This window comes from Moschus berezovskii, chromosome 22 (genome assembly GCF_049115385.1).
Source record: "Moschus berezovskii isolate FMDL1 chromosome 22, NW_MosBer_1.0, whole genome shotgun sequence".
In the NCBI taxonomy this organism is placed as follows: domain Eukaryota; kingdom Metazoa; phylum Chordata; class Mammalia; order Artiodactyla; family Moschidae; genus Moschus; species Moschus berezovskii.
Window position 1 is genome coordinate 17,373,976 of NC_142481.1, and position 11,737 is coordinate 17,385,712.

The following is an 11,737-nucleotide window of genomic DNA, read 5'->3' on the forward strand; positions in this document are numbered from 1 at the left end:
TTGCCACCTCTTCTTAATATCTTCTGCTTCTGTTAGGTCCATACCATTTCTGTCCTTTATCGAGCCCATCTTTGCATGAAATGTTCCCTTGGTATCTCTAATTTTTTTGAAGATATCTCTAGTCTTTCCCATTCTATTGTTTTTCCTCTATATCTTTGCATTGATCACTGAGGAATGCTTTCTTATCTCTCCTTGCTATTCTTTGGAATTCTGCATTCAATTAATTGGGTATATCTTTCCTTTGCTCCTTTGCCTTTCACTTCTCTTATTTTCATAGCTGTTTGTAAGGCCCCCTCAGACAACCATTTGGCCTTTTTGCATTTCTTTTCCTTGGGTGTAGTCTTGATCCCTGCCTCCTGTACAATGTCACAAACCTCCGTCCACAGTTCTTCAGGCACTCTATCAGATCTAATCCCTTGAATCTATTTCTCACTTCCACTGTATAACTGTAAGGGATTTGATTTAGATCATACCTGAATTGTCTAGTGATTTTCCCTACTTTCTTCAATTTCAGACTGAATTTCACAATAAGGAGTTCATGGTCTGAGCCACAGTCCGCTCCCGGTCTTGTTTTTGCTGACTGTACAGAACTTCTCCATCTTTGGCTGCAAAGAATATAATCCATCTGATTTTGGTATTGACCATCTGGTGATGTCCATGTGTAGAATCTTCTCTTGTCTTGTTGGAAAAGGGTGTTTGATATGACCAGTGCATTCTCTTGGCAAAACTCTGTTAGCCTTTGCCCTGCTTCATTCTGTACTCCAAGGCCGAATTTGCCTGTTACTCCAGGTATTTCTTGACTTCCTACTTTTGCATTCCAGTCCCCTATAATGAAAAGGAGATCTTTTTTGAGTGTTAGTTCTAGAAGGTCTTGTAGGTCTTCATAGAACTGTTCAACTTCAGCTTCTTTAGCATTACTGGTTGGGCACAGACTTGGATTACTGTGTATTTAATGGTTTGCCTTGGAAACGAACAGAGATCATTCTGTCATTTTTGAGACTGCATTTGAATTCGCTGAAATTAATGTATGCCTGCTCAGACCTGCCATCTATGGCTGTGCAAGCCACACACCGCAAAAGGACACCTGGGACCTTCCTGGTTGTCCAGCGGTTAAGAATCTACCTGCCAATGCAGGGGACACTGGTTCAATCCCTGGTCCAGGAAGATCCCACATGCTTTGGAGTAACTAAGCCCATGGGCCACAGTGATTGAGCCCGTGTACTCTAGAGCCTGTACTCTGCTACAAAAGAAACCACCACAATGAGAAGTTTGCGCACCATAACTAGAGAGTAGCCCCCACTCGCTGCAACAAGAGAAAGTCCATACAGCAACAAAGACCCAGCACAGCCAAAAATTAAGCAAATAGAAATTAAAACACAGGACACCTGTTGAAGAGGACTAGTGGGGGTTCCCTGCAGCTTTGCCCCCCTCCCCAGCTCTCAGGGCATGGGTCTAATTCATACAAAGCTCTAGGTGGGCAGGCTGAGACCCTCTGCAGGACACAGTAGAGGAAAGGAGTGACACAGGTGCAGGCTCTGGAATCTGGGGTTGTGATGCTGGTCTCGCCACGCCCTGGCTGTGTGACCTAGGGTGAGCTGTGTAACCTCCGTGTGCTGTGGTTCTCCTGCCTACAGACTGTGGATAATTGCAACACCCGCCTCATAGGAGCTCTGCAGGATTTCAGTGAGATCATGCACTTCGAGCGCTTAGCGCAAGGCCTGCCACAGAGTAGGACATCAATAAACTGGCTCACGTTATTATTAGCAGCATTTGCATGAGGTGGAAAGGAAAACAGGGAAATCAGTTTGTTGCAAAAGTTCTCTGGAGTGGGAGAGGTGATGGTGCTGGGCTGGTCTGTTTTTTTAGGTGATCCAGGCCGAAGTGCTCCTTCCTTAGCAGGTCTGGTGGGACTTCATTACACCACATGGGCTCTCCTTGGTCGAGTCTTCATTTGGTCATTCTTTACTATTAGTTGAGTATGTTCTATTTCTGACTGCTTTGGGTCTTATTTGCAGCATGTGTGGTCTTTGGTGTGCGGGGTTCTCTACAGTTGTGGCTCACGGGCTTAGTTGCCCTGCAGCATGTGGGATCTTAGCTCCCCGATCAAGAAATCGAACCTGTGTCCCCTGCATTGGAAGGGGGATTCTCAACCACTGGAACGCCAGGGAAGTCCCGTTTTGTTCATTCTTCATTCAACTTCATTCATTGTTGACCCTATGCTGACAGAATGGTGGATAATGAGCTCCTTCAGGCCCTGTTAATTAATTGGTAAGAATTCATCACACATGAAAAAACTCGGGTCCTCCGGAAAACCTTTTTGGGAGGTGCTCCACCCATCTGTCATTTTCTCACTTGTCCCCTCCAGGAGCACCAACCTTGCGTGACATCCATGGTGACCTGGTCATCTGTGCTTGATGGTTTCTGTCTCCTCAGACAGCTCTGCAGAGGGGGAGGTGCCGTCACAAAGATAGAGGAGGCTTCCTGAGGCTGAAGAGGGGCAGGATGTTGGGAACTGGGGTGTGGGGGCAGGAGGAGAATTGAACCAATGTTCCAGCTTCTGGGGTTCAAGAAGACTGTTGCTGAGTAAGACCCAGCCCTCCCCCACTAGGCCTGCCAGCTCTGTGTATCCCATCAGGCTGGGGTAAAGAGCCCAGTCTTCTTTTTTTAAAGGTTTTTCTTTTTTTTTTTTTTGATATGGGCCATTTTTAAAGTCTTTATTGAATTTGTAAATATTGCTTCTATTGTTTATGTTCTGGTTTTTTGGCCACAGGTTTGTGGGATCATCGCTGTCAGACCAGGGATCAAACCCACACCCACTGCACTGGAAGATGCAGTTTTAACCGCTGGACCACTAGGGAAGTCCCAAGAGTCCACTCTTAAAGAAGATCTTGCCTTGTCCAGGCAGCGCCCGTCTTCATTCCAGCACCTCCCTGTTACATCAGGAACCGGTTGGGCTGCCTGAACCTCACTGCAGAGAAGGCTGCCTGATGAGGGTGGTTTGTTGCTTTGAGATGATACAGCTCCCAAGCTGGGGGTGTGGGGTGGGGAACAGAATCAGCTCAGTAAGATGGTGTAGGCACTCAAAGTTTAGGACCTAGAGGCCATCTCCATCTGGGTAGCTCTAAGACCTTGCTTTCCTGTATTTCTCAGTTCTTTGTCTTAGCTCAAGACAGTTACCTCTCTGAAGATCCAAGAGTAAAAGATGGACAGCTGGATAATGGGTCCAGCCCTAAAGGAAGAAAGTGTACAACTTGGTGGAACGATGCTTAAATTCTAAGATGCCTAATCTAGCATCTGTAGAATCCCCCTCCATTCTAAGGCGCAGTGCTGGGGGATATAAAGGTGATCAAGATATAGTCCTTGACCTCAAGGAACTTGACATTCTAAGAGGGAAGAACACAAGGGACTCTAGGTACAATGCCAGAGAGATACAAATGAACTGCTATGGCAGTTCTGAGGAGGGAGGGAAAAGTTTTGGAGTCGGGGATAACAGATGACGAGAGATATCAGGGAAGCTTTATCTAAGATGGGTGTTGGGTTCTAAGAACGAAAGTGGAGAGAAGGGCATTTTAAGCATAAGTTAGCACGGGCAGCTGCTTGGAGGAGGGAGTAAAAGCGTATCTTTGGTAAGGAGTTCAGTTTGGCCAGAACATGAGGTGTGTGCAAAGGGAGTGGAAGGAAGGAAAAGTTAGAAAGGTGGGTTGAGGCCAGAGCCTGGTCGGCCTTCAATGACAGTGTAGGGTGTTTAGACAGAATTGGATAGGGTGGGAAAAAGCCTGAATTATAAGAGAGGAACCAAGAGCTACAAGGAAAGCAAACAAAGACAACAGGACAGGTTGCTTGGGTGCCACTGCCAGTCTCTTGGAGGGACAGGTCCAACCTGTCTCCATCTCAGCTCTGCTTGCATGAAGAACCCCATCGCTGGCTCACCTTTCCAGTGCCCGGGGCAGTATGTGAATTGAGAAATCCAAGGTAAGTGGGGAACAGTCCACACCTCCCCTTCCCAGAGCCCCAGGGGTGGGCAATAGGATCTGGAGGTGAGTCAGTGGGGTGGGGACCCCAGTTCTGCTCAGATCTGCCTCCCTGGGAATATAAACGGCAAGCCTTGGGTTGCCTTGCCTCAGAGCATCCCAAACTTGACATCATGAAGATCCCCGTTCTTCCCGCTGTCGTTCTTCTCTCTGTCCTGACGCTCCACTCTGCTCAGGGGGCGGCCCTGGCCAGCTCTGAGGTGAGCAATGTCACCTGGCTTCTCTAATCAGCTGCTTTACTCCTCAGTTTCTTTACCCTCCATCAGTTACTGGAGAAGTGGCTCTTATCTTTGGCCATTCCCAGGGGCTGAAGGAGAAGCTGGGGCTCTGAGGAAGGGAAGACAAGAGGAAGGTGACAAAGCATTCCTGGGAAGGGGCAGAGAGGCTTATGTTTCTTGGAAAGGATGGTCAAGTGTGGGGTGGAGGCTGGAGATCCTGAGAGGGGACAGGGGCTGAGGCTTGTCGTCTGGGTTCAGCCACACCTTTTTTTGACCTCAGGAAAACCCCTGAGGTCCCTCTCTTCCCACCTTATCCCACTGTCCGGGGAGAATGTCCACGCTGGATATGAAAGTCAACCACAGGGCACAGACTCCGCTGCGTAGGATGGAAGCAAGTGATGTTGGGGAGCAAGAGGGCTGGTGGAGCTTCAGGGGAGGTGGCCCGATCTTACCTCATCTCAAAAGGGACAGTCCGTATGCCACCTGCCTGCTGCTAAGTGGGAAAAGGTACCCGGTGTGGCCGGAGTTGAAAAGTTTTCCAGAGAACCTGGAAATCTGATTTATGAACTCTTACTAATTAAAAATGTTCAATGCAAATTAAAAACAAGCCAAATTATGATGCGATGTCAGCATTTGGGTCTAGCCTGTGGGCTACTGTTTGTGACCTCTGTTGTGGGGAGGAAGAAATAAAGGGGGATGAAGCTGGGCAGCTGAATTGGGGAGGGTGACACACTGGAGGCACTGGGGTCCGGGGATGGGGGCTGGCTACCAGCTGGAGTGGAGAGACAAGAGACCGGGGCTCTGGTGGCAATCAAGTCACAAAGCAAACCAACCTCCCTCAATTAAAGGCAGGCAGGCCGCCTCAGAAAGGGGTCTAATCTCCCGCACCCAGCTTTGTGGGTTAAGTGGGGGCGTCTCAGGAACACCCTGAGTCTACTGCAGAACCACACAAGCTAGTTTTTCTTGGGAGGAGTCCTCTTTTCTCCACCCTCTCCTCCTGCTGCCTACAGGGGATGCAGGCTTGGGCTCCGACCTCTCTGTCTCCCACACGCCGCCCTCCAGTCCCTTTCTTGTCACCTGTACATCTGTCTATCGTCCACCACCATCCTGGGATGGAGTGGGTTAACCGAGGCCCCCGGGGATGGAGAATGGGGCTGGCCTGTGGAGGGCGGCAAGGGGCAGAGAGGCTTTGGGGAAGGCGATTTGCCATCAGGCGATCATTTAGTCCCTTTCTCTTCTTTGCTTTCCAGGAAGAAACCACCATTGGTAATTATGCGGCAGGACCCGAGGTAAACCACCTGTTTTCCCCATCTGACTGTGAGTTCGTCCCCTATCTCTTCAATGTTCTTCAGTAACTTTCTTAACACCCTGCTTCTTTGCCTAGGCCTTTAATGCCCAGTTCCTGAACATTGACAAGTTGCGATCAGTAAGTTTCATTCTCTAGAGCAGCCTCCACAAACACCCCCATCCTCAAGGAGATTGATCCCTGGGTGGAGAGCTTGCAGGGTTTCCTCGGTCCCTCACTCTTCCCAGAGGGCCAGGGGCTAAGCTCTGTCCTTCCCTGGAAGTGACCGTCTTCTGGTCTCTTTCTCTCTCTGCAAAGGCTTTAAGGAACGATGAATTCCTGAACTGGCACGCTCTCTTTGAGGTAAGAGCTTGGGTGCCCTTTCTCTCCTGATTGTTTTCCCGGGTAGGGGCAACATATCCTGGTTTATCCCTTTTGGTGCTTTCCTGGGTTCCAGGAGGGAGTAACTGTCCCACTGGGATGCTGCCCAGCTGAAGAAAGCTTCCCTGGGAGGCTGTCATGGCCACACCTTGTTTTCCTAATATGACCCACAAAGACAATCCCTGAAAAGTAAGAACTTAATCCATCAAGGGTTTATTCAAAACTCCTCATCCTCCAGGAAGAAAATGAGGTCTTAAGTTGAGTGACTTACCTAAATTTAGAAGGCTGAAGCCAAGGCGTTCCCTGGTGGTCCAGTGGATAATGCAAAAGGGGCCCGGGTTTGATCCTTGGTCAGGTAACTAGATCCCACTTGCCGCAACTAAGACCCAGCACAGCCAAATAACTAAAAATAAATATTAAATAAAACGAAGGCTAGGTCCGTGGCAGAATTGAAAGTAGAGCCTGTGGTGTGTAATCCTGCACATACTCACTATGTGCCCCCACGCAAATGTCTTCAGTTCTCTGAGCCTCAGTTTCCTCATCAGTGAAGTGGCTATGATGTCAGTACTGAAATCAAAAGATTGCTGCAAAGACCAAATAAAATCATGCCTGTAAAGTAGTCTGTACAAGGCAAGCCCAGAATACAGACTCAGAAAATGTTCATTCTTACTGTATTTATAAGACAATGATACCATCACCACTTCAGAGAACTCTTCAACAAGAGCTTACTGATCCGTGTTCACCTGACCTGTAACACATCACCCTCATTCTCTTTTTCTCTTAGTCTATCAAAAGGAAACTTCCTTTCCTCAACTGGGATGCCTTTCCTAAGGTAAGAGGAGGCAGGCATTAAGAGAGAAAGGAGACTGGGGGTGAGGGAAAAAGCAGAGGATCTGAGCAGGAGAGGAAGGAAAGTGAAAGCGGGCTAAACGTTCTTCTGACCAAAGCTAAGTCGGACAGAGAAAGACAAATATCACATGATATCACTGATATGAGATATCTAAAAAAAAACTACCAATGAACTTATCTACAAAACAAAAATAGAGTTGCTGATAGAGAAAATAAACTTATGGTTGCCAGGGGGTAAGGGAGGGGAGGGATAAATTGGAAGATTGGGACTAACATATCCGCACTACTACAAATAAAATAGCTAGCTAATAAAGACCTACTGTGTAGCACAGGGGGCTCTACTTAATACTCTGCAATGGCCTATATGGGAAAAGAATCTAAAGAAGGAGCGCATATATCTATATGAATAACAGACTCAGTTTGCTGTACACTTGGAACTAATACAACATTGTAAATCAACTATACTACAACAAAAATTTAAACAACAACAACAAAATAAGTCTAAGGGAAATTGCAGCCACTATAACTCAGAGAATAGGCACTTAGACCAGGGCAGTGAGTCCTCCCTGTCAGAACCCCACCCTATCCTGGACTTTCTTAGGACCTTGGCTCCCCGTGCCCCAGGGTCTCCAATCTGACTGTACCCTCTCTCTCCCAGCTGAAAGGACTGAGGAGTGCAACTCCTGATGCCCAGTGACCTGCCCCTTTGAGTCCCAGTGCTGCTAATGCCACTGAAAGAGTGGGCTCCTGATCACCATCCTATGATCACCCTTTGCTGCCTCGGTAACTCCAATAAAACATTTTCCAAATAAACAGCTCCTGCATCTGCATCTCTATCCTTATCTTACTGGGCTCTCAAAAGGAATTAAGATGGAGTGAGCTCCAAGGCTGGTAGGCAGAAATTTTGACTTCTGAGAGGTTAGTAAGTAGAAAGGGCTTCCCAGGTGATGCTAGTGGTAAAGAACCCATCTGCCAAGGCAGGAGATGCCAGAGATGTGGGTTCGATCCCTGGGTTGGGAAGATCTCCTGGAAGAGGGCATGGCAACCCACTCCAGTATGCTTGCCTGGAGAATCCCTTGGACAGAGAAGCCTGGCAGGCTACCGTCCCTGGGGTCTCAAAGAGTTGGACACGACTGAGTGTGCGTGCGCGCACATACACACACACACACACGCACACACAGAGTAAGCAGAGAGAGTAGTCAGTGGTGGGGTAGAATGAAGTGGGAAGGGCACATCAGGCTGGCAAGAGACCCCTGTGCCTTAGCTCCTCAGCCTGGCTGACATCAAGGAGCATGAAGCGATGAGCGGCTTGGTAAGATCCCCGAGGAAACTAAGCTGCCCCTGAACATCCGGCACCCTGCCCGACCTGCCTTCTGAGAACCTGAGTCCTCTGGTGTTGGTGATTTCGTAGAACAGAGCTATCTGGGATTCCAGGCTCAGGACCCAGCTTGAATCATAATCTGAAACCCCTTAAAAATTAGGTAGGTTATAGCTTTTCCAGTAAGCAGCCTGAAAATTAAAGTGAAGTCGCTCAGTCGTGTCCGACTCTTTGCAACCCCGTGGACTGTAGCCTACCAGGCTCCTCCATCCATGGGATTCTCCAGGCAAGAGTACTGGAGTGGGTTGCCATTTCCTTCTCCAGGAGATCTTCCCAACCCAGGGATCGGAACCCAGGTCTCCCGCATTACAGGCAGACACTTTACCACCTGAGACATCAGGGAAGCAGGCTGCTGCTGCTGCTAAGTCACTTCAGTCGTGTCCGACTCTGTGTGACCCCAGAGACAGCAGCCCACCAGGCTCCCCCGTCCCTGGGATTCTCCAGGCAAGAACACTGGAGTGGGTTGCCATTTCCTTCTCCAATGCATGTAAGTGAAAACGGAAAGTGAAGTCGCTCAGTCGTGTCTGACTTAAAAGTGACGTCTAAAAATGGTGCGTTATTCACTTGACCCAGAAAACCCCATAGGATCCTTACTGAAAAAGAACAGATTGTTCCTAAACCAGAAGAGGAGGTTGCACAGAAGAAAAAGATATCCCAGAAGAAACTGCAGAAACAAAAACTTATGGCCCAGGAATAAATGTCGCAAAAAATAAATGCAAATAAAAGTAAAAAAAAATTAGGTAGGTAACAAATAAAGAAAACTAGTGGTGTGACCCTGGGCCATTTTAAACCTCCTTTCTTTATCTGTGAAATGAGTGTGGAAATAAACAAGAATGATAATAACTACCTTGAGGTGTTGTTATGAAGGTCAAATGAGATAAGGTGTGTAAAACCCTTTGCACAGGGCCAGGCATATAGTAGGTCCTCAACAATTGCTTTTTTCTCCACCCCCTCCCCCACAACCTTGAGAACTGCAGTGAAGACCCAGATTCACTATTTCCTCACTTACTCACTCACCCACCCACCCATCCATCCATCCACCCATTTACCGCAAAGGTCCGGAAGTGTGGAATGGATTCAGTTTCGGTTCCTGCAGACATACTCTGTCTGGAATCTGTGTGCTCTGTGTGGCTGCGGTAGGTACTTAAACTGTTGAATTAGTTGGGGTTATTTCTGGTTTCTCTTGAAAACTGGGAAAATGAGACAACAAGGGGCCCTCAGTTGTCTTAAATCCAAGGAACAGCTGCCGTCTTTACATAGGACATGGTCTCAGCTAAGCTCCACGTGGCAAATTTCACTTATTTCTTGTAAGGTCTTTTGGCCCTTACAAGCAACTGAACTTGCAAACTGTGGCCTGTAGTTTACTTGAAGAAGTAGACTACAAAGGGAAATTAAACTTGTGTAGGGGGGAGGAAAAACTTCCCTCTACACTCTTAAGTTCTGTGGCTGGCCTAATAATTAAATGGACCTGAGACAAGTTAACAGGAGAAAGGCATATACATTTAATTTGTTTTTACATATACACAGGTATCTTCAGATGGAAAATGAAAACCCAAAGTCGTTAGGTCCTAAAGATTATACGGTACACACCTTTTAACAAAAAGAATAATAAATTGTGGGGATGTGACAAAGCACAGGGGTTTGTACTAGGGGCAATAAATCGTGGGACAGTGACTACGAAGTATGTGAAGGGAACTGGTGGAAGATAAGGGTTATTTTAGTAGGTTTGTTTATATAGACTGGAGTCAACTCCCAGTCTTTTATGATAAGCATGTTCTTCTCTTCCTGGTACAGGGAGGGTACCTTTCTCAAGGAAAAATTTACAACTCACTTTTAGGTGTGTACGGGGGATGTCAGAGAGCCCTTCCTGTAATCTGCTGTTTAATAAGTGTCCTCAGCTCAAAATAATCAATAATTAATCATCAAAGCAGAATATTTGAACACGGCATGTTCTGAACCCCTTCACTTGGTTCCTGCTTCCAAGCAGCTTAAAGTCTAGGTGAGCAAGACATGTAAATGTTGTTTATACCCGTTCTTCTAGTTGACACACAACACACATACAAGAAGCAACTTATAAACAGGATCATTAATGGGAAAGAAAAAATGGAAAACTGGTTAAATGCCACAGTCAATTAAAATACTTAGCAAAGATTGAACGCTCATAAATTGGGTGATTGGAAATGGAGTAGAGGAAGAAGAAGGGGAAGTCCTTAAGCTATATTTATTGAGTGAGTAAGTTTTAGGGAAGGAGACAAGCTGTCATTACATAGAAGGCAGGAGTATCTTTGAGATAAAGTAGTTCTCAAAGTGTAAGCCTGGGATCAGCAGCATTGGCACCACATGAAAATTTACAAGAGGCACAAATTCTTGGGCCTCGCCCCAGATCTACGATATCAAAAACTGGGGGTGGAACCCAGAAATTCACGTTTTAACAAGCTCTTTAGGTGATTCTAATGGCTTGAGAACCACTGAGAAAGGAAAACTGGAGAAAGATTAATGCAAAATTCAGGATAGTAGTTACCTCGTAGGTAGAGAGACCATCATGTAACAGGGAAGGGATACATGGAGGCAGTAGGAAGTGACAGAGGCTTCTATTACTAATGTTTTTATTTTTTCCTTAAATATATTGGAGGGGAGGAAAAATAAATCTTTTCCTTCTATTCTTCCAGGTTCTTGACTGGGTCTCTGTAACAAAAGACATGTTAACAAAAGAAAAGCATACAAATTTATCTAGTATAAGTTTTATGTGACACGGGAGCCTTCACAAATAAATGAAGGCCTGAAGCAGCAGTCAGGCTTGTCTGTTTTTGTGCTAGGTTTGATGAAGAGTGGGCAGTCATGGTGAAATGGGATAGGACAAATGAGCTATGAGCTCAGTAAACTGGGAAAACTTAGGTGTGTTCAATAATATTCCTCTTGGGGGTCCCTCAATATTGGAGGCAAGCATGATCTTTTCCCTTGGGTGGAGGGAGGGCACTTCACACACGAGGGTTTTGTGACCTGCTTCTAGGGAAGGTCAGAGAGTCCTTCCTGCATCTATTTTCTTGGATTCCTTCAGCTTGAAATATTCAATATGCTAAGGCAGCGTATTTGGGGTAGTGCATACTGAACCCCACCAATAACGCACATTTACGTATTCAGTATTGCACAATAACATTGAGTTGACTGAAAAGTTCGTTCAGGGTTTCCCAAGCATGGCATGGAAAAACCCGAACGAACTTTTTGGACAACTCACTATTTTATTAACACAGGAGTAATCTGTGAGTGTTGAGGGGTTATAGAGTTAAGAAACAATTTATGAGTCTAGGTGAAGAAGGCAATGGCACTCCACTCCAGTACTCTTGCCTGGAAAATCCCATGGACGGAGGAGCCTGGTAGGCTGCAGTCCATGGGGTCGCTAAGAGTCGGACACCACTGAGCGACTTCACTTTCCCTTTTCACTTTCATGCATTGGAGAAGGAAATGGCAACCCACTCCAGTGTTCTTGCCTGGAGAATACCAGGGACAGGGGAGCCTGGTGGGCTGCCATCTATGGGGTCGCAGAGAGTCGGACACGACTGAAGCGACTTAGCAGCAGCAGCAGCATGGGTCTAGG

The 11,737-nt window shown here is 46.8% G+C and overlaps 1 protein-coding gene across 2 annotated transcripts; it reads left to right on the forward strand.

The window, feature by feature from the left end:
• Positions 1-4,084: 4,084 nt before the first annotated feature.
• On the forward strand, positions 4,085-7,579 carry KRTDAP (keratinocyte differentiation associated protein). Of its 2 annotated transcripts, XM_055410988.2 has the most exons (6): positions 4,085-4,231; positions 5,500-5,538; positions 5,634-5,675; positions 5,853-5,897; positions 6,700-6,747; positions 7,423-7,579. In XM_055410988.2, exons 1-6 carry the CDS (start codon positions 4,145-4,147, stop codon positions 7,459-7,461), a joined length of 300 nt encoding a protein of 99 aa, XP_055266963.2. In that variant the 5' UTR covers positions 4,085-4,144; the 3' UTR covers positions 7,462-7,579. The 2 variants fall into 2 exon arrangements, with proteins under 2 accessions (XP_055266963.2, XP_055266964.2); XM_055410989.2 differs by lacking the exon at positions 5,634-5,675.
• The last annotated feature ends 4,158 nt before the right edge of the window (positions 7,580-11,737 follow it).

Bases quoted from the DNA above. Each gene is read 5' to 3' on its own strand.
- KRTDAP (XM_055410988.2), top strand. From the start codon at position 4,145: ATGAAGATCCCCGTTCTTCCCGCTGTCGTTCTTCTCTCTGTCCTGACG. The intron at 4,232-5,499 runs GTGAGCAATGTC...TTTGCTTTCCAG, and splicing joins CGGCCCTGGCCAGCTCTGAG to GAAGAAACCACCATTGGTAA. The intron at 5,898-6,699 runs GTAAGAGCTTGG...TTTTTCTCTTAG, and splicing joins ACTGGCACGCTCTCTTTGAG to TCTATCAAAAGGAAACTTCC.